This window comes from Gobio gobio (assembly GCF_949357685.1).
Source record: "Gobio gobio genome assembly, chromosome: 15".
Lineage (NCBI taxonomy): Eukaryota > Metazoa > Chordata > Actinopteri > Cypriniformes > Gobionidae > Gobio > Gobio gobio.
This window is the reverse complement of record NC_137108.1, coordinates 21,697,891-21,725,776: the sequence shown is the minus strand read 5'-3', so window position 1 is coordinate 21,725,776 and position 27,886 is coordinate 21,697,891. Positions and strand designations below refer to the sequence as shown.

Here is a 27,886-nt window from a genome sequence, read left to right as displayed (position 1 = left end):
AATAGTGCATTATTTTAAAATTATGATTTTTTGTGCATTTTTAATATGCACTGAGCACTTAATTTTTTTGGACATGTAATGATAAAAGAAGATTGCTAGTATGTCGGTGTGTAATCCCTTTTTGGATACACAGCGAATTAATTTCAAGTATTGAGTTTAATATTAATTTAAGTATTAATTTAATAATAGCCACAAAATTATTTTTTTTTGCCTCTCAGATTTTCCTCAGACTCCAAAATGGTTCTTAACATATTTTTAAATCATTGTCCACAACAATATTCAAAAGATTCATATATATATATATATATATATATATATATAAATTATTTCTAATTTATGCCCTATAAAATATTTTAGAGCTTGGCATATCAAGAACATTTGTATTCATTATAAATTTATATTCATGCTTGTTTTGGCTTATTTTACATCATTTTAAGTAATCTTGAGTGCCCTTTGGATGTTCGCTGAAGCCCTCTAATGGTTGAGAACCACTGTGATTGGTTCATCCTACTCAAATATTAGTACACACAACAAGTGAACATAACCCTGAAATAATCTTACCAGTATGTCAGAACCTGGGATGATAAAGGAGCGGGTTTGATTTCTGGGCACCACGGCTTGCACTAACGGCAGACCATCACTCACCACCTACACGAAAACAAATAACAACCACAACACAAATCACACTTTCACCAAAGAATCTCCTTAAATCAAACTTAAATTATTAGCACATAGTGCTCAAAATGTGCCATTTCACCACATTATTCAGTTGAAATAAAATACTAATACATTTGGACATACCTCCTTGAAAGATCTGAGTTTATTGAGCTGATCAAAAAGGTTGGGGGGTAGTAAGTCCATGCGGGCCTGCCGCCTGAAGGCATTCTCTGCTGACATACGGGGAGGATGAGGCTCCTGAATAACACAGACAGGTTTCACTTGTGCCATATTACCCGCAACACATTACACAAAAGCCTTTAGACCCAAGGTTTTTATCGCTAACTAAAACTATTAAAAGCATTTTTGTTAACTGAAATGATGCCAAAATAAAATATAAATAGTACAGTGACACTTTACAATAAGGTCCCATTAGTTAACTAAAATTAACTAATAATGAGCAATAAACTTGTTACAGTATTTATCAATCTTTGTTAACAGTGGGTATTCAAGAAAAGTCCATTAAATAATATAAATATATACAACTTTTGATTTTGTAAATGTATTAGTATATGTTAAAATTAACAATAATAATAACATAATGCTTTAAAATAATTTTTCATTGTTAGTTCATGTTAAGTAATGCAGTTAACTAAACATTGTAAAATGTTACCAATATTGGATGAAAATAAGTTTAAGCACTAAAATTACTAAATGTAAATACAAAAACTGAAATTAAAATGGATTAAACCTATATATAGCAATATTTAAAAAACAAATCTAATACAATTACTAAAAGCACATTACAAAATTACTAAGAATTAAACTAAAATTAAAATGAAAACTGAAAATATAAAAACAAAAAGGTAATTCAAAATATTGCTAAAAAGTATAAATAAAAATAACGCCGTTCAGACTGGGAGCTTATGCTGGCTAGAGATGGAAACATCTGTCTGATGTCCCACCTTGAGAAGCTGACAGGGCGTTTGGCCAAAGTTGCTGATGATGCCTTCCAGGGCCTTGCGCTCGGTCTCATTAGCTATGGCGTCCAGATCCACCGCACCTGACAGCCAAAACACACACACCGATCAGTCATATTTTCCATGCAGAAACATGTTTAAACTAACATGAAATCATAAGAGGCCTCTTACCCTCATAAGTGCAGTAGTAGAAGACATTAAGCGCCTCCACTGCTTCAGGTCCTCGCTGCTTATACCCGAATATAAGATCTATCCACTTATGCAGGTGAGCAGACACATGCTCGCTCTCCTTTAAACACACAGATACACAAGGAGAGTGTGTGTCAGATGAAGAACAAAATAGTGTGCATGTTTCAAAAGCATTTTTTTCCATTGAGCCACTGAACCTGCAGCACCACGGCGGAAATATGATATTTTTGCCATTGTTAATTGCAGCCTGAATTGAATGTTATTAATTAAAAATACATGTTTTATCATAATAACTGTTTTCTACAAAAAAAGCACAAACATTGTCCGATTCAAGTAAATGACTCATATGAGCTGATTCTTTTAATTAATCGATCAAAAGACTCAATATCAGTTTTTCAACTCAATAACAAATTTAGTTATAGCAAACTGTATATATAACATATATTTGAAATCAGTGTGTTGCGCATTGTGTCAGTTCCCACACCAAGGCTTTTCTGTGTTTCCTGATGAAGTCTTCACGCGAAGACGCCCAGGGTGGAAGCAACACATCATTGACCATATCCTGATTCATTTGCAAGCAGCCCAGATCAAAACCTGCACACATAACATAACGCAATTCAAAATCCATTGAACATATTTCAGTGGCAGCGTGCTTTTTCATCATTGACTCACTGACCGTTCATGTTCTGCAGGAATTCTGGGAAGTAGAAGAACTCTGGGATGAGCTCCTTCACGTCAGCTGGACTCTCCATCCGCGCCTGCCACGCTGCTGCTACTGAATGAAACTGCCTATCGGCACAATCAAACCTAAACACACACACAATCACTCATATAAGAGCAGCCCCAGACATATGTTTAAAAACCATCAGGTAAACAACACTGCAACCTAGTGGTCAGTACTAGGGAGTGCAAACAAACATAAAATATACATCAAATATTTATAACATTTACAATTTGATGTTGGTGATCTTCATTCCTGTATGGCTACTTAGTTTTGGCCTGTCAAAACCATCAAACTAATTTAAATTACTTTTAAAGAGGACCTATTATGCCTTTTTTACATATTCAACTTTCTTTAGCTCTGCAAAGTTTCAAAGTCAACTCCAAAGGGAGTTATTCTCAATATCAGTAACACTGTCTGTTTCTCAATTCCCTGAAAATGAGTCCTCGAGTTCTCTTCCAGGAACTTCTCTCACACGTCACAATATCCCTCATTTTTTTAAACGATTCCCTCCTAAATCATACGCATAAAGAAGGGGCGTGGCCTGGTTGAGTTGCGATTGTGTTGAAACTCGTGGTTATGGTAAGAAGGGCGGGACATTTCCAAAACACGCTCAAAGTGGTTGACCAATCACAACACACTGGTCCAGCCGACCAATCAGAGCGCATTGCACTTTTTAGAAGGAGGGGCTTCATAGAGACGGGAACTAAACAGAGCGTTTCAGACAGACTTGGAAGAGACATGCTGCAACAATGGAAAATATGTGAAAAAATAATGCTTTTTTTGAACATTCAAGCATGAAAAACCTATTCTAGAAGATCTCGAAAACACAATCAAGGCTTTGTAATAGGGCACAATATGGCTAGCCTGGATGCCAGCACAACTTAGCCCCGCCCACAACATTTGAGGTCGGGAAGTTTGGTCTTGACATGATCTGTTGTGGAGCAACTATGCTCGAACCAGAGCTGTTCGGACCAATCAAATTGTCAGGGTGGGCTTTATACGATGATGGACAGATGCTCAACAGTGATGTAATCATGCACATCACCAAAGAGCGCTTGGGTTAAATTTGTTCTAATCCCAAACGGAGAACTTGTTTGTATATGCATTCACCTTTACTATTTCTCTCAAAAATGATGATCGTGTTGATAAGTACTAGTGTCTCCTTAAATTCTTTTTTACAAGACTGGCAAAGATTGTTTACACTCATCTTCTTCTTCTACTTCTTCCAGCGTGTGTGCTACGTTGCTCTGATTGGTTGTAGGTTTATCCAATTGAGCGCAGAGGCATTTTCTTTCCTGGTTCGGTTGAAACACGCCTCATAATCACAGCCCAATGGAGCAGTATCTGACTCATATTCTGACAAGAATCTGAGTATGACGACGTCAGGCTATAATATGGCCTCTTTAATGATATATTTAAGACTTATAAAGATTTAACGTTGAACTTCCATTTATACCATAGGTAACGATACTTGGAATGAATAAACACACATTTGAGTACAAATGTCTTCAGTTATACAAAAAACAATCCTGAAATACGAATGTGGCCCAAAGCAAAATTAAGCACACCCTTGAGCAGGAGTGTCCAATGCTGCTTGAAGGGCCTGAAGAGTTTAGCCTCAACCTGCCCCAACACACCTTCCTGGAAATGTCTAGTAATCCTGAAGACCTTGATTAGCTGGTTCAGGTGTGTTTGAGCTAAACCCTGCAGGATGTTGGCCCTCCAGGAGCAGGATTGGACTCTCCTTCCCATAGCTTGCAGCATTTGCCCAGTAGTATGACTGCACCGGTGTGTGTGTGTGTGAGTCTGTGTGTCTTACTTGCCGCTCTGGAGCTGTATATGTAATGAGGTGAAGGGCTCTGTGCGGATCATGTAGTGCATGACGCCGGCAGCATTAGAGTAGTGTGTGCCATAGTGGAACTTATCGATAGTGCCTGTTGGGTCCTCAAAACTCTCATACCTTTTCAAACAACAACAAGAACAAGACACTTAGCAAAACAGCTGAAGGATAAAACATTCTACATTACACTGCTTTTCCTTATGAAAGATCAAACTGTTATAATTTCCTCATTTATATCTATTTATAAAATATCAGCTTGTGGTATTGTTATCCATCCTTCTAGTTTTGTGATACACATTCTTTGATAACGAGAATTCTGCAATAAGGACTGAGAGACTGTCTCACTTCTCCCTGACGTTCTGTGCATGGCGAGAGTTGACAACACCAATGGGTTTGGACAGATCTCTGAAAACCGATGCGTCTTCCAGATCCAATTCAGCAGACGTGTAGTCACACAACACCCAGGGGAACTGAGAATACACACATGCACATGAAGAAAAGAGAAGACTCGCCTGACCGGTACAATAGTCAATAACAACATCAGAAGTTCAGTCGTGCACATTTAGATTGCTCAGCAAAATGGATTTTAAAATGTATGGATTTTAAACAAAACAAAAATAAAACAATGCTAGCTTTTTGAGAACTCACCACTGGATACTGTGATAAATCGTTGTATGTGCGGCCAGCAATGGTGTTGAGCTGCATCAGATATTCAAAATTGGAGATCTCTCTGCAAACCCATCTCTGCAAAAGGAACAAGAATGAAAATAAACAATAGTTTGATTTGGATGTTTTTTTTTTTTTATTGGCAGATACAATACAGAGGGAATTAGAAATTATGGCGAGAGAGGCAGCAATGGGGTCGGGATGCAATGCAGAACAGATTCCAATCAGCATCTCCCATATAAGCACCAAGGCTCAATGTGTCTGGCGTATGTGTTAATCCCGTGCTTTTTAATTTCCCACATAAATGGAAAAAAAAATGTTGCTATGAGCCTTCTTTCATATAAGACATACGTGAGTCAGGTTGGAGGCTTTCAGGAGCTCCTGAGGAGAGCGAGAACCAAAGTAGAACAGATTGGGCGGCCTGAGACCCAGGATCCTGGAGTAGACTTTGTTCCGCACCTGTGGGAAAACCCAAGCAAATATTAAACCATGAAGAGACATTAAATGCCACCAATGCTTGTTGTCCATGTGTCTAACTCACCCCCTTCCTGAAGTTGAGGAAGTAGTGTGCCTGGTCAATGAAGAATAGCTCTAGTGCTGATCTCCGCAGGTTGTATCGCCTCAGGTGGACCTCTCTTAGCTGTGACACCGACCTCTTGAAATCAAACCCAATACCTGCATGGGCAGTCAAAAGCATACACAATATAATCATGAATCATAGCTTATCAAAAACACTACTGGTCAAAAGTTTGAAATAATTGATATCCATGAATGTTTTTGAAAGTTGTCTCTTATGCTCACCAAGACCGCATTTATTTAATAAAAAATACAGTAAAAATAGTGATATTGTGAAATGCTATATATATATATTTTTTCAATTTTAATATATTTTTAAATGTAATTTATTCCTGTGATGGCAAAGCTGAATTTTCTATTTTTCTCATGATCTAATACAGTATGCTGATTTGCTGCTCAAGAAACATTTCTTCTAATCATCAGTTATTATTATCAATATAATATTACAGTTTATGCTGCTCAATATTCTTGTGGAAAGTGTGATACACGTCAAATGTCATAAATGTTGTTCTTTAGAACTTCTATTCATCAAAGAATCCTGAAAAAAAAAAGTTTTTAACATTGATAATAACAAGAACCAGTACCAATCATCAATATTAATTGATAATAAGTGAGCACCAAATCATCATATTAGACTGATTTCTGAAGGATCATTTCTGAAAATTCTGCTTTGCCATCACAGGAATAAATTACCTTTTAAAATAGATTAAAACACAAAACAATTACTTTAAATTGTAATAATATTTCACAATATTACAGTTTTAACTGTATTTCTTATCAAATAAATGCAACATAAAGATCTTTCAGAAAACATGCGAACAATGAATGGAGGCTTATCAGTGAGACAAAAAAAAAGAGGTTGGGCAATATGACGGCATATACAGTCTGATACAAGCTGCAACTCACCTTCCTCAGTCTCCTCTTTCTCACTGCTGCCATCGTAGAAGTACAGGTGGTGTGTTGTGACCTCCAGACGACCTGGTACCACGGCAACAATAGTGATGAGCTCACACTCCTCTGAGAGCACCAGCTTTTCTTTCTGGCTTTCCTCCTCGCCCTCCTCCGCCCTGAGGAATAACACACACCCTGCTAAACATGCGCTCGAACACAATAAAAATAACAGTTGTTTGCAGGTACCCAAACCCAAGTCTTTACAGGTACCAGAAAAGCCTGAATCATTACTCAATTGATTCATTCAAAGACACTGATTCATTCAGGAACAAATAAACACTACTGTCTGTTACTTGGAGACGTGTGACAGTTGATTCTGCTTCGGGTTTGTTTTGGACAACAAAAATTAGAAACTAAAATAAGTCGTAGTAGTAGAGTTGATGAACAAAAATGACTAAAACTGAAATAAAAATAAAGGTAAATAAATGAAATAAACATTAAAACTAAATAATTAGTAACTAATAAACATTACAAAAGCACAAAACTAAACTGAAAACATATAAATACTATAATAATATATACATAATACCAAAATAGCATTGGTAAGTTACTCATTATTAACTTCTTGTTTATTTAGCTTATCGAACAATGCTGATATTCAGAACCACCAAGTTTAGTGATTCTGAAACATGATTTGATGAGCACATTTTAAGATATTATAATTTGCAGATAAATATACAAAATATGGATGTACCTATTACTCAGTGGAAGAACTGTTTACTCTCATTATTATTATTATTATGAATAAAGTATATTTTCGAAAACTGGGTGTCATATTGCTACTGAAAAGTAATACACCACTCAAGGAATATCTGGTTATAAAATATATATTTTAGGGCTGTCAAGTAACATGCTAAAATATGATATTAAAGGGGTACTTCACTGCTGGGAAGATGAATATGTATTTAAACTGTGTCATTTATGTAGTATAAATTTGAAATTATTTTAGAAGTTGGTGCCTTCTAGACTGAGAAAAGCCAGAAAATGTATTTTTGGCTCATATGGATGAAAGACAACAACTCCCAGAATGCACTTGCTTCGCTGCCCTATGAGGCCACTCCCCAAGCCACGCCTACCGGTTACAGCTCCACACCACCGTCGTTTTGATTTTTATAGTAATAAAATCCTTTAATTCAGTTAGAGAACAGACACTTGTGTGTCTGCTCAATACAGCACGAGCCGAACGAGAGTCGCAGCACAAATAGCAGGACAGGAGTCAGATTTCATTCATCAGAGAGTGAGGAGCTGACAGATCAGATGATCGCGGAAGATTTGGTTTCAAAGCGAAATGCGCCTATTTAAGTGAGTTTGTCATTGTACCGTTTTGTTGTTGTGTTTTCATGAACCCACAATTCAAGCAACCCGCCCCCGAATTGACGCTAATTTTAAACCGAAACTAAAATAAGCACGGCCACCCGGCATTCATTCAAGGCCGCATTGTCGTTCATTCATTCACTGTGCGTGTCCAGTCTGGCGCGTTTTTAGTTCATGCCTATGGAAGCTTAACTTTCATAGGAATTTATTGAGAACACTCGCTTTTCGAGTGTTTTTGAAAACATGCGGAACTAGCTCCTACTACTGGCTGTAGTCTCTAGCCTCTGGCCAAAAAAGCCTCCGATGACGCAAAATTACAATATTTGCCTCATCGGAGGCTTTTTTCCAGACATAAAATACATAAATCTCTCGTCTCGGGATATGAGCGGGGAAGGATATATATACTACTGGGTTTCTACTGATACAAAGCTTAATGCTAATCGCTGAAGTAACCCTTTAATTATATTGTTAAGATATAATCAGAATTATTTTATTATATTGCTATTCTATTGTATTCACATGCCAAGTTTTTAATACATAAAAATATGTTCCTCATATTTTAGGAAGAGAATTCCTTGCCGCGGTTCATCATATTTGGTGGTTTTTGGCATCAACAATTTTGATTTAGATCTCTTGGTTTAGATAACTTACTAACAAATCAAATGAGTACTCAGAGAGTTAAAGTAGGACACTCACTCTTCAAGGAAGACAAAATCTTCATCTTCTAGTTTGTCATCCTCCATGTCACTAACTTTGGCTTCCTTGGCAACAGCAAGAGGGAGGGGCTCAGTCGAGCTGCGAGGGCTGTCGGCTCCTGCAGAAAAAACAGCCAAAAACTCCAACATTAACATTGAAATAACAGAGAGTTCAAGTGGAGAGAGGTGATTTTAAAATAATTGGTCAAAGCAAAACAATCAGAATGTCCATTTACCAGCAGTCATTCTGAGATCTATTGACGTATTCAGTATCATTCATCCATTCATTCATTAATGCTCATTTAGCAGATTACAGGGACATTCTCCAAAGTGACTAACCCATGTTATCTCTCAGTGCACTGGCATCACAGTGGGAATCAAAGTTGTAGTTGGGCACCAGCTTCAGACGCATCTTAGAGTACGTCTCTGCACTTGACAGTTTCCATTTCACCTCTGGCTGAACCCTGAAACACAAACACTTCCCCTCAGTCCATCATCACACATACCGCAATATAATGCTTGGATATACAGTATCAGTGTATACAACTGAACCTCACTTTAACTCAATTTACGGTGACACTGTGATATTGCTTCTATTTGCGGTTTTTATTATTTAATACATTTTTAGTGACCTAGATATGAAAAGTTGTGAAAAGTCTGAAACACACACACACACACACACACACACACACACACTGGCAGACTAGATCTGCTACACTGCTGCTGCTGTTGATTATTGCTGTTGCTGCAGAGCAAGTACTGCATGTATCTAAAACGAGTATATATGCATGTATGTATATATATATATATATATACACACAAATAAGAAATAAAATAATACAATTCTTCAACGCATCATATTCACTAAGAATAAGAGTTTAATGCATGCAGACCTGAGTGCCCATGCTCCTCTCTCACTGCTCAGTAATCTACGCAGTGATTTCCAATGCCTCCACACCACCCCCTGTTGTCCGTTAATCATCTTCTGCACATTGTGGAAGCGGCTGTTCTCTGAGCGCACTCGTTTTAGATACGGGTCAATGATGAGCTCCTGGAAAGAGAAAAACACAAACAGTCCATGTTATTAAATCATATGTCATAAAATTTTTTGGGCTTTTGGATGTTTTATAAATAATCCCGGTATTCCCAAGCAGTAAGCACTCAAGGTTTTCTCCATGTGTGGATCAAACCATGCAATCTTCTCTTTAGCAGCCTAACATATTCCCTCTGTATTGGAATAATTGGGGTTAGCAGACACCTGAAACTTGGCTTTGCAGTCAGAACGGTCCTTGTCTCTTCTCTGTGCAGAGCTCATGAGGTCATCAAAGCAGGAATTCCAAAAGTTGGACATCAGGTCGTGACTCTTTCCAAAAGTGTCTAGCTCATACTGCTGCATTGTGGGCTCCACCTACAGGCATACATTATGAAAACATTTCACATGGTTTAAAATGGATGTTTAAATGTTGCACTACATTTTGATGAGGCATGTTTGAAGTTAATACAGCTAATACTGGCACATCTGCGACCACACATCAGAAATATATATTCATGTGTACATTTCATTTTTGTAGAATTGTTTGGAAAATATAATAGAATATAACACAAAAAACACTTAAAATAAAAATGTATTATATTATAAATGCTTACAACTCATTTAAAATTATTAAAATATTATTTAAAAATTGTTATAAGTAAAAATAACATAATATACTAACAAATGAATGCATAAAGTAACTAATTTTTTAAGTAAATGCATACAATTTATTTTTAATTGTTCCGTGAGCCTAGCTTAGCACAAAAACTGGAGGTAAACGGCTCCAGCTAGCCTACTGCTCAATAAGTGACAAAATCGCAACTTTTCATTTTCCGTAGGTCTTAGTACACATCACAACATAGGAAAATAGGAAAATGAATAAATAGGAAAATGTTGGCATTATTTTGTCACTTATTGAGCAGTAGGCTAGCTGAAGCCATTTACCTCCAGTCTTTGTGCTAAGCTAGGCTAACGGTGGGTGCGTCAGACAGAGTTATGGCACGTACGGAGATGAGAATGGTATGTATGGACTAATCTAACTCTGGGGGATACGGTGAATAAGCTAAAGTCCCAAAAAGTCCCTGTGTTCCTTTACCAAATGAACCTTATTGTAAAGTGTTACCAAATGTACTGTATCATTTTAATGCTGAACAATCAAAACACACACATTTTCCTCTCTCTCTTCACCTCCCCTCACCTACATATATGTTTGGGCATAGTGTAAAACCTGGTTTACATCCTGATTCAAGGCATGGTAATATACCGTGAGATTTGTATATACGAACAGTCCAAACAGGGAAGATTTATAACCACACACAGTCACACTCCAGCCTTTATAAATCTTCTCCAGGTCACTCTGCCGTGATGTCTGTTTAATTTAAGTGCATGGTTTGTTTTGGATTTGTGAGATGAGGCGAATAAATCAGAATTTTTCTGTCTTGTTTTTGCACTGGATGAACAAAAGGGTCTAAATAAAGAGTTCATCACTACAATGGAAGCGGATTAACCGCCAAAGTGCCCTCACGCTAAAACAAACACACGTCCACTGAGTAAGTTATGCACTGTTTTAGAGAGAGGGGTCTACCACTCTGAAATCAGTCGAACAGCTTTAGGTAAACCTTGAATCCAAAAATGAATCCTAGATGATTATATAATATACTACAGATGTTTTTATTTCAATGAAAAAATGTGCTTCAATCCTGACTGGACTGAGCTTTTTGTGAAATGATGAGCTTATCTTGCGTATGACTGAGAGTGAAGGCTGAGAGACTTATTCTTGTCGTTCTGCATCCAAAAAAGGTAAAACAAAACAGGTTTGTGCTAACATATACTGACATGGCTGTAGCGGAGAAGCTGCCAGCTTATCTTAAGGTAAACAGTCTAACTGGGTGTCTGCAAATATGCGTGTGTGTGAGGAAGATAAGGCTGTACTGACGTGGTTCTGGAAGAACTGCTGCCACTCAGCAGTGCTGCAGTAGTTCTGGAGGTCTTGGGCGAAGGAGGGGCTGCCGTTGGTGGCGGGGAGGTTGGGGAGCATGTTCTGAAGAGTGGTGAGATCCGCATGCTGGTCCAAAAGCGTTCGGACGATGGGTACCAGCGGGCTCAGCAAAGCCTCGGTGTCTGAACCAGAGTTTGCTTGCCAAAGTGGTGCACCAAGACGACCCAGCAGGAAACACACCTCCTCTGAGGACAGGCATAACACAGTTTGCAGCAAGCTATGAAGCTTTAAACGTGCCATCTCACACACCTAAGAAGAAAAAAAAAAAAGCACATATTACTGTCATGATTCGGGGGTTATCTGTGTTTATTGCCATTTTTTCTGTTCACATTAGGCCTTTAATGTTGATATGTATATTGTGAAAGTATTTTGCATATGATCAGAATCTCATACTATCATATTACGAATTATTCCTGCAGTATACTATACTATACAGTACTGTAGTGTAACTGCACTATACTATACTATACTGTAAATGCATTATACTATACTGTACTATAAATGCATTATACTATACTGTACTGTCACTGCACTATACTATACTCTAAATGCATTATACTGTACTGTAAATGCATTATACTATACTGTACTGTCACTGCACTATACTATACTCTAAATGCATTATACTGTACTGTAAATGCATTATACTATACTGTACTGTAACTGCACTATACTATACTGTAAATGCACTATACTATACTGTAAATGCATTATACTATACTGTACTGTAACTGCACTACACTATACTGTACTGTAACTGCACTATACTATACTGTAAATGCACTACACTATACTGTAATGTAACTGCACTACACTATACTGTACTGTAACGGCACTATACTATACTGTAAATGCACTATACTATACTGTAAATGCATTATACTATACTGTAGTGTGACTGCACTATACTATACTATACTGTAGTGTAACTGCACTATACTATACTGTAGTGTGACTGCACTATACTATACTATACTATACTGTAAATGCACTATACTATACTGTAGTGTAACTGCACTATACTATACTGTAGTGTGACTGCACTATACTATACTATACTATACTGTAGTGTAACTGCACTATACTATACTGTAGTGTAACTACACTACACAATACTGTACTGTAAATGCACTATACTATACTGTACTGTACTGTAACTGCACTATACTATACTTTGCTATACTATATACTATACTATACGATACTATAATGGAATAATAACTTATTACATACTGCAACAGAATATGAAGCAGTATATAGTACAGTATAGTATACTGCATACTGTACAGCATATGATATAAACATTTAAATGAATGAGGTATATACTATACTAGATACTATTCTATACTTCATTGGTGTTACTTTGAAGAAAAAATGGCATTGTATTGTGGGTGGTACAATACAATGCTATATCAGATAAATGTACAATAACAACTGCAGAAAACATTACATTGTGATGTCCAGAAATCAATTTCAACAGTACATTGGGTTTCATTTGTCGACATAGAACTATCTAGCAAACAGTAAGCTAGACATTCATTATTTTATTAGTATACACTATACTACATTGCACTGTTCAGTATGCAAATTCTCTGTATGCATAGAATACTGAGATGGCCTTTTCTAAAAAGTGGCAGGGTACTGTATCCCACAATGCTTTGCATTTGACGATTTGACTAGTGAACATGAGAATACCATCCTTGATCATTGATTCATTCAAAAGTACCGTTTTATTTCCAAGATGATGGATGAATTAACAAGCTATTATTCCTTTCTAAACACACACAGCATCTAAAATCATGTTATAACTGCATGAATTTCCAAATGATTGTGAACACCTGTGTCATCATGATCCCTTGTTAGTCTTGTTTATCTACTCATGTTTGCCTCTTGTATTTGTCTAGGGTTATTTCTGCACACGGCTTTCACGGTGAGTGGCACTTGGTTGTCTATGCTTATTATATGAGCTCTTTATATGAGCTCATATGCTGATCCATTTTCATTTGATGGTTTTAAGGATGCATCTATGTTAGTTAATTTAGTCTTTGATCCAATTAATGATTTCTATGAATATTCACACTTGCCTTATGATCTAAACTAAAGTGCCCCTATTATGCTTATTCGGATATTACCTTTCACACAGTGTGCAATAGAGTATAGCTGTTTGCGAATGTAAAAGGTCTGAAAAGTTTCAAGTGCTCAACGACTGGAGTTATAGTGTCCCAAAAGAAAGAACAGATTCTAAACCAGGGTATCAGATTCTAAACCAGGGTATCAAATTTAAGACTTTTTAAGACCTTTTCAAGACCATTATGAATTAAATTTAAGACCTATATCACGCGATAAAAAAAAACAAAAAACGAAAATGCAGAATCACAAAATTACTTGCAAAGCAAATTAATTTATTAAAATTGAACAAAGTATTAGTAAACTTGCACTTCCTCATAACTCAATCTCACCAGAATTAATATACACACACACTACCGGTCAAAAGTTTGAGAACGGTAAGATTTTTAAAAATGTTTTTACAGAAGTCTCTTCTGCTCACCAAGGCTGCATTTATGTTATTAAAAATACAAAAGAGCTGTAATATTGTGACAGTTCAGTTGTGACTGTTCTCTATGTGAATATATAGTAAAGTGTAATTTATTCCTGTGATCAAAGCTGAATTTATCATCATTATTCCAGTCTTCAGTGTCACATGACCCTTCACTAATCATTCTGATATGAGGATCTGATGATCAACAAACATTTATGATTATTATCAGTGTTGAACACAGTTGTGTAAAAAACTTTTTTTGTAGGATTCTTTGATGGATAGAAAGTTCTAAAGAACAGCATTTATCTGAAATAGGAAGTAAAAAAAAGATTTCTGAAGGATTATGTGACTCTAAAGTCTGGAGTAATGATGCTGAAATACAGAAATAAATTGCATTTTAAAATATATTGAAATACAAAATAGTTCTTTAAAATTGTAAAAATAAAAAATAAATAAAATCACAACAATACTGTTTTTGCTGTATTTTGGATCAAATAAATGCAGCCTTGGTAAGCAGAAGAGACTTCTTTAAAAACATTTTAAAAATCTTACCGTTCTCAAACTTTTGACTGGTAGTGTGTGTGTTTGTATATACATTTTTTGTGAGATTTTGTGGTGGTCATTTTCAGAAATGTTTTTTTTTCTTTCTTTTTTTTCATAATTAGGATGCCACATTTACCATATCATTATGTCAGATGCACAATAGTCACACATGGCAATAAAACAAACAAAATGCATGAATCTTGTTTGACAATAGGACAAATAAATACAACTTAAAAATACAGATACAAACAGTCCTTTAAGTTTAGGTAGGCTACTGTTTGTTTTTTCCGTAACGACACAGGCAGGAGGGGGTATAGGCTAGGCTATATTGGGTTGCTTTCACTTCAAGATCTACAGTAATGTGTCTAGATTCGGTTCACTCGCGCGAGCGCTGACAGGCGGCAAATGCGTGTACAGAATCCGCGGCCAGTCTGGCATCGGTCCGTGTGTCAGTAGCGAATGAATTTGGGGTTTACATCGCTTTTTAAACTCTTTTTTTTAGTGCTATCGGGCATATCATACTTTTATTTGGTCATTATGCGAGATAGCAGGTAAGAAAGATTCGCTTTCACGATCGGGGAACTGGAAGAAATGGAGAACTGAATCCGTTTGATGTGTCTGTGGTACAATCCGAAAGAGACCCGCGCCAATGACACGAAAGCTGATTGGCTACAATATAAGATGTATGTTGGTCTCTCACTAGCGAAAAAACGAACTACCACTCACTCACTCACTCACTCACTCACTCACTCACTCACTCACTCACTCACTCACTCACTCACTCACTCACTCACTCACTCACTCACTCACTCACTCACTCACTCACTCACTCACTCACTCACTCACTCACTCACTCACTCACTCACTCACTCACTCACTCACTCACTCACTCACTCACTCACTCACTCACTCACTCACTCACTCACTCACTCACTCACTCACTCACTCACTCACTCACTCACTCACTCACTCACTCACTCACTCACTCACTCACTCACTCACTCGACCCGTTTAAAATTATTTAAGACCTAGAACTCAATACTTCAGCGAATTTAAGACTTTTTAAGGCCTTAAGATTTTTTAAGATCCTGCGGGTACCCTGTACACTGCCTGAAACAAGTCGTAAGTAATTCCAGTCTTACTTCCTGCTTGAACCTACCAAGCTTTGTAACAAATTTACATAATGCAAACGTCTACTCTGACCTACCCTCAAACACTGTCGTTGTAGCTAAGGATCTTGTTGTCGACATGTTGAGAAGATTAGTTTACATGCACTTCCAAAGGATGAGGTTGTGGCCATTTCGTTTCCAACACGCACTTTAGGCAGTAGACCAATCACAACAGACTGGAACATCTGACCAATCAGAGCAGAGTTCTCTCAAAAAGGAGGGGTTATAGAGAGACAGAGGGCCCTATTTTAACGATCTAAGCACATGGTCTAAAGCGCACGGTGCAAGTGCACTTAGTGCGTGTTTGAATCTATTTTTGCTAGTTTAACGATGGGAAAAATGGTCTGCACGCCCGGCGCATGGTCTAAAACGATTGTCCCTATTCTCTTAATGAGGAATGGGTGTGTTTTGGGCGTAACGTGCAATAAACCAATCAGAGTCTCATCTCCCATTTCCTTTAAAAGCCAGTTGCGTTCGCTCCATGGCGGATTCGCTATTTGCATGCCGGAATATGCAAGCGGAAAAACGGAACGCTTCTTTAGGGAGGAAACGTATCCACGCCTGCTTGCTCGTCATTACTGCAAATAGGTATCAGAATTAGCATACATGCAATGACTATCCATTATAACATGTAGGCATTTTTAGATTTATGTACACAATAATAATCTTTTACATACTTTTAATCCTTTAATTTTTCATATTTAAAAATGTTTGTGTGCTGATGCGCATCTGCTGCTGTGTGTAATAAGCAGAGTGTACACGCATTGTGGATCCGCGTATAGGCGCATATTACTAAGGCGCTCTTTAAATAACAAAAATAAATATTGAGCCGTTGACTTTAGACCAGGTTTCAGTTGGTCAGTGGCGAAGTCGTTTTTTCAGAATTTTTGCCTCAAAATAGCAACAAGCCTAAACACACCTCGTTGTGGGCACACAAATGGCCGTAAATGCATTTGCTATTTAATTTAACAAAGTGGCGCAGGACATGAAAATGATAACCACGTCAGGCTGAAACTAGTAAAAAATACTTATATACATGTAAAAAAAAACGTTATAAACATGCTTTTTCAAAATCGGACCCTTCCAAATTAAAGGGTTAGTTCACCCAAAAATGAAAATTCTGTCATTAATGACTTACCCTCATGTCGTTCGACACCCGTAAGACCTCCGTTCATCTTGGGAACAGAAATGAAGATATTTTAGTTGAAATCTGATGGCTCTGAAAGGCCTCCATTGGCACAATGGCACGGTTCACTCTCAAGACCCTTAAAAGATACTAAAGACGTCGTTACAAAGTCCATCTCACTACAGTGGTTCTAAAATAACTTTATGAATCGGTGATAATAGTTTTTGTGCGCAAAAAAACCCTAAATAATGACTTACATAGTGATGACGATTTCAAAACAAGGCATCATGAAGCTTCGAAGCGTTATGAATCAGCGAGTCGATTCAGCAGTTTGAATCGCCAAATTTCAGCAGTTTGGCGGTTTGACACGCGATCCGAATCATGAATCGGCTCGCTGAATTATAACGCTTCGAAGCTTCATGATGCCTTGTTTTGAAATCGTCATCACTATGTAAGTCGTTATTTAGGGTTTTTTTGCGCACAAAAACTATTATCGCCGATTCATAAAGTTATTTTAGAACCACTGTAGTGAGATGGACTTTGTAACAACGTCTTTAGTACCTTTTAAGGGTCTTGAGAGTGAACCGTGCCATTGAGCCAATGGAGGACTTTCAGAGCCATCAGATTTCAACTAAAATATCTTAATTCCTGTTCCGAAGATGAACGGAGGTCTGACGGGTGTCGAACGACATGAGGGTAAGTAATTAATGACAGAATTTTCATTTTTGGGTGAACTAACCCTTTAAAAAAGTATTTTTTTCCAAACAATTGAATTTTTGGAATTACGGCACATTGCACTAAAGGAAATAACTGCAAGCTTAATACTGTATAAACAGAAAACCTGTCTATAGGAAACAAACATGTTCATGAACAACAGACGGAGAAAAGCCATGAGGCAGGCACATGTTTCCCTGGACTGCCCCACAGTAAGTCAGTTCCCTCAGTTGATATGATCTAATTTGAGTGTGGGATGGGTTTAAGTGAGTCTGGAGAAGAATGATAAAAAAAAACCTCATCTCCATATACGGACATCTGCTCTCCACTGGCATGAACTGAAGCTACTAACGAAAAAAGCTCTTTAAAAGCCCAAAGGCATGTCTAATAATCACAAGGATTAACGTGTTTTTAAACACTCCACCTGTAGAAGGGAGTATTAACAAGTGTGCAATTTCAACACCATCATTTATTTTATTTAGTTTTGTTTGACACTGTCATAATCATTCTATTCATTCCACAAAATCAGCTAGTAAAAAACACATTTGTAAATGTCAAAGAACAAGAATTTTATAAAACAACCATGGAATCCCTGGTTTATCTAGTAAGACGGGTGTACCTGTGGGTTCTGCTGCTGCTGAATGTATCCAGTGATGATACGCAGGCCAATCAGAGACATTTCTTTGAGCTCAGCAGACCCCGCTGACCCGGGGGTCGTGTGCCACGCCTGCAGCCTGTCCAGCAGATTTACCACCCCTTCAAAGATCTGCCACGAATATGAACACACTCTTATACTCAAACACAAATAAACACATTGCATACAATAAAAAAGCAACATCAAAATAAAAAGTTTCCTAAAAATTCATTTGCACACTTTTATGTTACATATATGTTTGTTCAGTACATATGAGTTTGTATGTGTGAGTGTGTGCTCAAATTGTCTCACTACCCAGATCCTTACAAGTTGTATGTTATAAGTTCACAAGTTTAAGGGTCAAAGATTAAGATTTTTTAATAAGCAATTAATACTTTTATCCAGCAATGATGACGCATTAAATTTGGTAACACTTTCATTTTAGGGTTCAATTCTCACTATTACCTAGTTGCTTATTAACATGCATATTACTAGGATATTGGCTGTTTATTAATACTTATAAAGCACATATTAATGCCTTATTCTGCATCACCTTATTCCCTTAATCCTACCCAATACATAAACTTAAACACTACAAAAACTACCTTATCAACTATTATTAAGCAGCAAATTAGGAGTTTATTGAGGCAAAAGTTGTAGTTAGTAGTGAATAAGTGTTCCCCATACTAAAGTGTTTTTAAATGTGTTTTTTAATGATATTTACAATGTTATAATAGATTTCTATTTCAAATAAATGCTGTTCTTTTGAACTTTCTATTCATCAAAGAATCCTGAAAAATCACGATTTCCATGAAAAATATTAAACAGCACAACTATTTTCAACATTAATAATAATAAGAAATGTTTCTTGAGCATCAACAATGAGCGTATTAGAATGATTTCTGAAGGATCAGTAATGATTTAATGATTAATGAGTAATTATGCTGAAAATTCAGCTTTGCCATCATAGTAATAAATAACATTTTATAATAAATTGTAATATTTCTTAATACAATTGTTTTTTTAAAAGGGCATTGGTGCGCAGAAGAGACTTCTTTCACAAACAAAAAACCTTTTACTGACCCCAAATTATTAAACAATTGTATGTTTTTACAGTATTGACACACATCATTTTTATTTTTTAGTTTAGTCTGAACAGCAAAAAGCAACAAACAAACAAACAACTGAAATCTGATGTTTACAAACTCATCCTGTGATTTGAAATCTGAATAAAATATTTTTTTTGCATCAACAATCTGTTACCAAATATAATTATTTTTGCTAAAAGATTTGAAAGCCAAATTGGATTTGTGTGCAGGTGTGAACATCCTCATTCTGGATTTTTTCTAACTTCTTGTTTCAAACTCTTCTGGCTTTGGAATAAGAGTGTGTGTTATAAAAATCAACTGTCAGAGTAAGAATAAATCAATCCATTTCTAACCTTCTCACTCCATAGTGTTTGATTGTCAGTGCCCTCGGCGAATAGGAAGTCCTGGAGCAGTCTGAGGAGGCGAAGCAAAGAAGGCACATGGTGCAGAGACACGCCCTGAGAGTCCCTCAAATCTGACAGAGACGACTCCAGCATCATCTCCAATAGACTACAACGCACAAAAGACACGTAAGACATCTGTCACACCCCCACCAACTTCTAAAGTTTGTTCACAGCCACAAAACAAAGAGAATACTATTTGTCTTGAACAAGTCATCAGACGGGCACACCCTAAGACAAAAACAAGCTATATGGTGATGCAATGCTGAAGCCACACCAAAAACAGCAACAGCCCAGTAGTGCAAAGAACTTCTGCCCTCCAGAGATTCCCACCCTGCCCTCATCTGAACCAAAGGAATCCAGAAAACACTTGTACGGTACCTCCCTTCAGTCTCTGATCTCTACTGGATTTCAAATGCAGTAGTTGTTCTCATAATGTGGGTCATTTGCAACTTAAAAAAGCCATATTATGGACTTTATATTATACAAAGTTTTTCATGCTTGAATATATTATATATATATATATATAAAATCATTATTTTTCAAATATTTTACATTATTGCAGTACCTCTCTTCCAAGTCTGTCAGTAACGCTCTGTTTCGTTATTGTGTCTATTAAGTCCCTCCCTGATTGGACCAGTGTGTTGTGATTGGTCAACCACTTCAAGCGTGTTTTAGAAATGTTTAAACACACTACTAACGCAACTCAACCAGGCCTATGCCTTGGATGGGAATTATCATAATGAGGAATATTGTGACGTATGTTTCCAGAATAAAACTCAAGATTACAATCGAGTTCAGAAACAGTGCTTACTGATATAGAGAACAACTCCTTTTTGGAGTGGACTTTGTGCTTTGTAACTTTGCAGGCCTTTTTCTTGTTCAAACAGCAACATTACATACTAAATAAAGTTGAAAATGTAAAAAAAAAAAAAAAAAAAAAAAAAAACATACAAAGCATAAAACAGAAAGATGCCCATTTCTGTGCAACCAATAGTACAGTACAGCTAGGGTGTTCTGTGTGGTTGTTAGGGCTTTGCTTATTGGTCCAAGTAAAATAAAAAAGCCCATCCCCAAATGTCTAAGATTGCATATTCATAGCAGCGTATAGAAAATGAGGCAAGGATATAGAGTTACAGTGAACCGGGAAAGTATTCTCAGCGCTTCACTTTTTCCACAATGGATAAAAAAAATTATTATTTTCCTCAAAATTCTTCAAACAATACCCCATAAAGGGCGACATGAAAGAAGGTTATTTGAAATCTTTGCAAATTTATTAAAAATAAAAAACGACTAAAATCACATGTACATAAGTATTCACAGCCTTTGCCATGACACTCAAACTTGAGCTCAGGTGCATCCTGTTTCCACTGAACATATTTGAGATATTTCTACAACTTGACTGGAGTCCACCTGTGGTAAATTCAGTTGATTGGACATGATTTGGAAAGGCACACACCAGTCTATATAAGGTCCCACAGTTTACAGTGCATGTCAGAGCACAAACCAAGCCATGAAGTCCAAGGAATTGTCTGTAGACCTCTGAGACAGGATTTGATCAAGGCACAGATCTGAGGAAAGGTACAGAAAAAATTCTGCAGCATTGAAGGTCCCAATGAGCACAGTGCATCATCACCTGGCCAATACCATCCCTACAGTGAAGCATGGTGGTGGCAGCATCATGCTGTGGGGATGTTTTTCAGCGGCAGGAACTGGGAGACTAGTCAGGATCGAGGGAAAGATGAATGTAGCAATGTACAGAGACATCCTTGATGAAAACCTGCTCCAGAGCACAACGACCTTAAGCACACAGCCAAGATAACAAAGGAGTGGCTACGGGACAACTCTGTGAATGTCCTCGAGTGACCCAGCCATAGCTGAGAAAATGAACTCGATTTAATATCTCTGGAGATGCCTGATGGAGCTTGAGAGGTCCTGAATGAAGAATGGGAGAAACTGCCCAAAAAAAGGTGTGCCAAGCTAGTAGCATCATACTCAAAAAGACTTGAGGCTGTAGTTGGTGCCAAAGATGCTTCAACAAAACATTGAGTAAAGGCTGTGAATACTTATGTACATGTGATTTTTCACATTTTCTTTTTTTTTTTAAACTAAATTTGCAAAGACTTCAAACAAACTTCTTTCACGCTGTCATTATGGAGCATTGTTTGTAGAATTTTGAGGAAAATAATGAATTTAATCCATTTTGGAATAAGGCTGAAACATAATAAAATGTGAAAAAAAGTGAAGCGCTGTGAATACTTACTTTCCAGATGCACTGTACATTCAAGCAATTTTATGTCAAATAACTGCATGAGAAAACGTTTAAATATATCACATTGATGATCAAAGATGAGTTTTAAGGAATAAAAGTATTGACTTCAGGGGGACTTAAAGTCAGCATGCAATGAACATTCATCCTATCTATTTTCTAAATTTTGTGTTATTGATTTTATTGTGAACAATATATCCATGCATGTTTTTTTTTAATTTGTTTTGAAAATGAAATAAAAAAATCTAATTGTCATAACTCAATCTTTCCGTAAAAAGGCAGACTTCTCTCTGGTGACATATGCCGGACTACTCCAATCATTTAGTCCACTTAACCCCGCCCTCCACAATCAACAGAAAGCTTGCTTTCATATCTGCTTTTAATAAATCAACAACCAATGGATAAAACTGATGGTTAAAAAAAATATCTGTCACTATTTCTGTTTCATTGACACTTTAAAGTCTCTAGCACGTCTCTCCTCCACAAGCCGCACAGCTTGAGGTATCATTCAAGTTCAGATGAGTCCAGATGCAAATTTAAAAACTTTTGTTCAAAAATTTAAATCTTCAATGTTCAATCAGAATGTCTTCATTTTAGCTCTCTGGGACAGAAGAATTGTTAATGCAACATTAAAACCATTGAAGTTAAGTTTCTGACCTGCGTTTGATGTCATCAGGTAGCCGCACCAGTTGGCAGGACGAGCCAAGCTTGGTAAGGACAGAGAACACCTGACCCCTTTCTCTCCATATCACATCCTCAGACCCCTCAGTGCCACTCCAAAGCACAGAGAATACGATGTTTGTCAGCAAATTACACAACTCCTCTTCTGGAGCCTAATGGAAGGATAGAGAGGGAAGTTTTTAGCTATCAGAGTTATCAAAGTATCACAAAGTTTAACTCACATAGAGCTATAAATACTTATGAGTGTTCTGAGTGGATATTGCTACTTTATTATGTGGTTGCTAGGGGGTTATGGGTGGATTCAAGATGGTTACCTACTAGCCCAGGTCAAAAGAGCTTCAAAAACAGGTTATACAGGTTATTCTGCTCCCTAGATTCTGGTACTTTCTTTAAATATCGGGTTCCATCTAACTTTTTTTTTTGTGTGCAAATTTTAAACACTGAACAAGTAACTTTGTTTACTTTTATGTGCTTTTTACTTTGCTTTTCACTTTGTCTATAATAACGCCCTGCTATATTGTGTCTTATCTTGTCTCAGAGACAATATCCCGAATTTACCCTCTCAACCTCTATTCACTATTCCCTACATTATTTTACTAATATGAATAAATGAATGAAAACGAGTGAGCGAAGTAAGACAACTGGTGTGGTGGAAGTGCTTTAGATGCCATATTTATTTGGTGTGACGCTCACGGTGCATAGGTCTAGCAGCTAACCATTGAGTATACATTTGTTGTACACTTCTTTTTGAGTTGAGTGCACTCAACTGCGATTGAATGAGTGCACTCGATAATTTCCTATATGGTTTCGGACACCAGTACAAATGGCTGTCCCCTTAAATAGGGTATGGGGGTGATTTCAGACACAGTCAGGGTGTTCAGCATGTACCTGTGGGTTTGATGTGTTGGAGATGGTGTCTGTGGGTGGTTCAGTGCTATAGCTTGTGTCGTCCAGAACGTTGGACAGACTGGAGCTCTTGCGTGGTCTCATGCCTGGGAAGGTCTTACTGTGCTCCAGAGGAGAAGGGGTCTCTGGCTGGCTACCCACAGGGGTCTGGGGTCCTTTTTGGAGGCTTACTTCCAACTCAAAGGGTGAGCTGAAGGGCGAGAGTGGCTGATACGCACTTTCCTCTTCCTCTAGCAGACGGGACGAGGATGGAATGTCCACAGTGTTGGACTGGGAGGACGAATGACTGCTCTGTTCTCCAGAGTCAAATGGCTTGAAGTGTTGGGAACCATTCTTGAGTTGTTCGGTTGATGGGGGAGACTGGGAGAGGTCCGAGTAGCCCTCGGACACATCCTGAGCTTCTCCTTCTTCCTCCTCATACTCCTCGTCATGGCGAGCAGTGAGGGAGATGTAGACATGCTGCCGTGCGTCCTCCATTACGCTGTCCTCCCGACTGAAGACGGGTCTGGAAAGAACAGGATCCAGCGAGGTGGTGGGGCTTGAAAAAGAATTGCATTGGCTGCGGACGCGAGACTCGTACGATTCTTTGACGTAGAGTTTGGTGAGAACATCTTGCCAGCCTGATTGACGAGCGAGCTGCTTCACATACTCTTCATTGGAGTAGATCAAGTGGAAGAGCTACAGTGATGAAAGATGGAGACAGAAATGTTAATTCATTCATTTAATAATTTGTCATTTAGATGAGAATGTACCATTCCAGGAAAGTCACAATTTAGAAATGGGCTTTGATCTATGTCATTGTGTAAGGGAATCTATATTGTCAGATGGATTGTATCTTCCATTAAAAGCTTGTGAATAACCAGACAGATTTGTTTTGTTCCACAGTGTGAACTTGATAAGATGATTTGTAGATAGTGAGTCAAATGTTGAAACAGCAACTGTTTTTTTTTCCTTTTAATGTGGTATCTTGTTCTAGCTAATCAAAATAACCTTTCTTAACCAGTAATTGCTATGCTAAGGTGGTAGGCTAAGCTCTTAGCAAGTTTGCTAACCAAAGGCTAACAGACAAACACAAAGGACAACTAGATACAACACCTCTTAAAATACCCGTCCGAAAATTAACAATGGTTTAAATATAGTAAAAATGTAGTAACCATGTTTTTTTGAGCAGATAGATTACCATTTGTATAACCACAGTTTTGCTACAAATACTATGGTTGAACTATGGTTAGTGTAGCAAAACCATGGTTAATTTGTGGTTACCATGGTTTAACCAAAGATATAGAAAGACGGTTCACTCATATTACTGATAAATCGGAGAAACTGCAATGTGCAATATGGCGGAATAGTCCTGCCTTCTAAAGTAAAAGAGCCAATCGCTGATTGGTAAAGTCATTGCGTCACTGCAGCTGCCTTTAGAAGCTCTGGTTCCCATAGAAACCTGAGAGTTGCGCTTAGAACTGCACGTGCGCATTGGCTCGTTTAACATGAAAAATATGTTTTTAACTCTATTTGAGCATAAGAAACACCATTTATGGGACAGTTCATGCCAGATTCTTTGCTGATTTGAAATATGTTGTTTAATTGTACGTTTGGCAAGCAGTTTTTGAGATTCCAGGATTCCCGCATTCAAATAGATAGGACTTGGTCTTGTATGCCTGAAATAGCTGCCCAGAGGCAGTGCAAATATGGCCGGTGAGGCTTTCCTTGTTAGGGACTTTTGTTGTTGTTCGTATTTGTCATAACGATATCATTGATACTTTTCTACATTTGAATTAAAGTGAAATTATTTTCCTTAAATAAGGTTGGCTAGTCTATATCTGGTTTAAGATGGACATATCTTTAGCTGATCAAGCTGCTCTCCCAGCCTTGCCAAGTAGGTATTCAGCTGGATTTTGCTGGTTGGGCAGCTGATCTTCCAGGCTGACCAGCTAAAACTAATCTGACCAGATAAAGAAGTTGCTAAACCAGCTATGACCAGGCTGGAAGAGCAGATAAGACTAGCCAACCAGCAAAAGCTGTTTTTAGTTGTTTTTTCAGCAGTCACTTACCTTACGACAAATATCTAGTCGAACACTGAGGTCGGCGCGATGGGACAGATACGCCACTGCCAACAGGTCTCTAAAATTAGGAGTGGGATCTGCACCAAACACACAACAAAATACACCAATCAACACCTGAAGCATAAGTTGAAAACTACTGCCCACCTTTTCTTCAGTTTACCTGTGGCGAGCACCTGCTCGTACAGACAACGCACAGTTGCCATGGTGATGGGGACGTCTCCAAAGGAGCAGACCAGCCCAAGGTAACCGGAGTCCTTAAGTTTGATGCGCAGTTTATTGCGCTCAGGTACACGCTCACTCTTCAGGACTTTATACATAACCTGCAGAAGAGTAGGAAAGATGTGCTCACATCACACTGAAAGAAACTGATCTCACCGTGATGCTTTCAATGACTTGGTGCATCTCAATACATGCCTTAGTGCAATGATTTTTGCGCCATTTAAAGTGTTTCTCACCCGGAATAATCTCTCACGAGCCTCGTCACCATAGTTGTTTTTGAGCAGGAGACAGTAGAGCTGCTCCACCCCTCGATCCAGAAGAACCGTCACAGCCTGCTCACGTGGATGAGGAGAACTCTTCAATACAGTGTATAACACATCCAGAATACTGATCACCTACAGAGAGACAGAAAATTCAGTCACCAATCTGCCAACTCTAGTCCTACCAGCATATCCCCATGATAAGACCAAAATAAATGAAAAAGTAATCATTCAAAGAAAAGATATTCTGTTTTAATCCTTATTTTTCAGTGTAATAATAAAAATATGATTATACACAAGTGTCTTAAAAGGCTCAGCAATGCCTTTGTCAATTTAATATTTTATTTTGGAAAAAGACACAGTTTTCCTCAATATTTTCAATTAGATTTTATTTTTATATTTTCTATCGTAATTTTAATAAAACATTTTAATTAAAGTTTTCAAAATGTTGTTTTGTTTACAATAGTGTTTGTTAAGTTTCAGTTTTTAGTTTAGTTATTTTAGTACTTTAACTTAAACTAAACGATAATGAGAAATGTTGCCTTGGCAACTAGCTGAAATAAAATTCGAACTGAAGTTTGTTTTTTCGTATTTTATTTTATTTAAGGTAATCTTAATTTAATTTCAAATAATGGAAATGTTTTCTTTTAGCCTGAAAAGCCAGACCCACATCAAGATCAAGCGGGTTGTGGATGAGTCCGTCATTATGTTAAGCCCGCCCACCAACTCTATACACGATGTGATTGGCCTGACAAGAGTTCGGTATTTTTCTTGCAAGCCAACGGAGAGTTGCTAGACTACCCTAGCTGCAAATTATATTTGCTGCCGCTAGGGTGCATCTAGATTTCTAGGCTATTTTTCTTTGGTTTTAGTCGTAATTAATGGCATACCAAGCAATTAATTACGGGTCAGTTTAAATACAAGTCAGTTTGACCCTCTTTATGAAAAATGATGGTGGTCATACAAAAATTTTATATTTTCCTGATCCTATGAAATTGACATTGCTGAGGCACACAAACACGATTTATGATAAATGAATAATACAGAATTAAATGAATTATTACTATTTTTTTTAATTGAAGAAATCTACAAATCATACGCTATTTTGTCAGTTTGACTCCCTTTATGTATTCAAGGGTTAAATATATTTTTATTCCAAATTCCTGCCCCCAAAAAGAGCAACATTGGTTGATCCAATGTGTCGGGCTGGTTGGGAAACAATGATTTGACACAAACAGACGCACAACAGACACCGTTTACTCATCCAGGAAGTCAACCTACCAGTGTCTAACAACTTACAACTATTTTTCTGTCTCTTATGAGTTTCCATGGGAGTTAGTACAATGCTTTTTAAGGCAGCTGCAGATCACTACACTTTCAAACAGAGCTAGTGTGCTTGTGTGGTTCACCTGTTGCTCGTCCTGCACTATAGCAGCGTAGGCTAGTACACTGTGCAGCTCCTCAGCAGTGGGAGATTTCAGAAGGTCCTTCAGTAGAGAGAAAAGAGAGATTTGCACCGTCTGCCTCTCTTCAGACAGAGGACTGCCGTCCTTCTCTGCACTGTGGACACCCCCAAAAAATATATAAACTTTAATCATAATCTTTCATCAGAATTATATGTTTCATTTTCTTTGATCTATCACCAAGTTC

At 37.5% G+C, this 27,886-nt stretch overlaps 1 protein-coding gene across 1 annotated transcript in view; it reads right to left on the bottom strand.

Moving 5' to 3' along the window:
- The window catches only part of nbeal2 (neurobeachin-like 2), a 104,176-nt gene that overhangs the window by 12,879 nt on the left and 63,411 nt on the right, over positions 1 to 27,886 (bottom strand). Inside the window, exons 22-46 of the mRNA XM_079836354.1 lie at positions 27,646 to 27,796; positions 26,213 to 26,371; positions 25,918 to 26,077; positions 25,746 to 25,834; positions 23,677 to 24,372; positions 22,765 to 22,940; positions 19,791 to 19,947; positions 18,335 to 18,481; positions 11,562 to 11,873; positions 9,851 to 10,000; positions 9,486 to 9,643; positions 8,932 to 9,056; positions 8,594 to 8,711; positions 6,539 to 6,699; positions 5,598 to 5,731; positions 5,408 to 5,515; positions 5,039 to 5,134; positions 4,736 to 4,860; positions 4,370 to 4,510; positions 2,503 to 2,633; positions 2,311 to 2,420; positions 1,809 to 1,926; positions 1,623 to 1,720; positions 802 to 915; positions 562 to 648 (exon numbers count right to left, since the gene is read on the bottom strand). Coding sequence (XP_079692480.1) covers positions 562 to 648; positions 802 to 915; positions 1,623 to 1,720; positions 1,809 to 1,926; positions 2,311 to 2,420; positions 2,503 to 2,633; positions 4,370 to 4,510; positions 4,736 to 4,860; positions 5,039 to 5,134; positions 5,408 to 5,515; positions 5,598 to 5,731; positions 6,539 to 6,699; positions 8,594 to 8,711; positions 8,932 to 9,056; positions 9,486 to 9,643; positions 9,851 to 10,000; positions 11,562 to 11,873; positions 18,335 to 18,481; positions 19,791 to 19,947; positions 22,765 to 22,940; positions 23,677 to 24,372; positions 25,746 to 25,834; positions 25,918 to 26,077; positions 26,213 to 26,371; positions 27,646 to 27,796 — 4,021 coding nt within the window. The remainder of the gene's footprint in view (positions 1 to 561; positions 649 to 801; positions 916 to 1,622; positions 1,721 to 1,808; positions 1,927 to 2,310; positions 2,421 to 2,502; positions 2,634 to 4,369; positions 4,511 to 4,735; positions 4,861 to 5,038; positions 5,135 to 5,407; positions 5,516 to 5,597; positions 5,732 to 6,538; positions 6,700 to 8,593; positions 8,712 to 8,931; positions 9,057 to 9,485; positions 9,644 to 9,850; positions 10,001 to 11,561; positions 11,874 to 18,334; positions 18,482 to 19,790; positions 19,948 to 22,764; positions 22,941 to 23,676; positions 24,373 to 25,745; positions 25,835 to 25,917; positions 26,078 to 26,212; positions 26,372 to 27,645; positions 27,797 to 27,886) is intronic.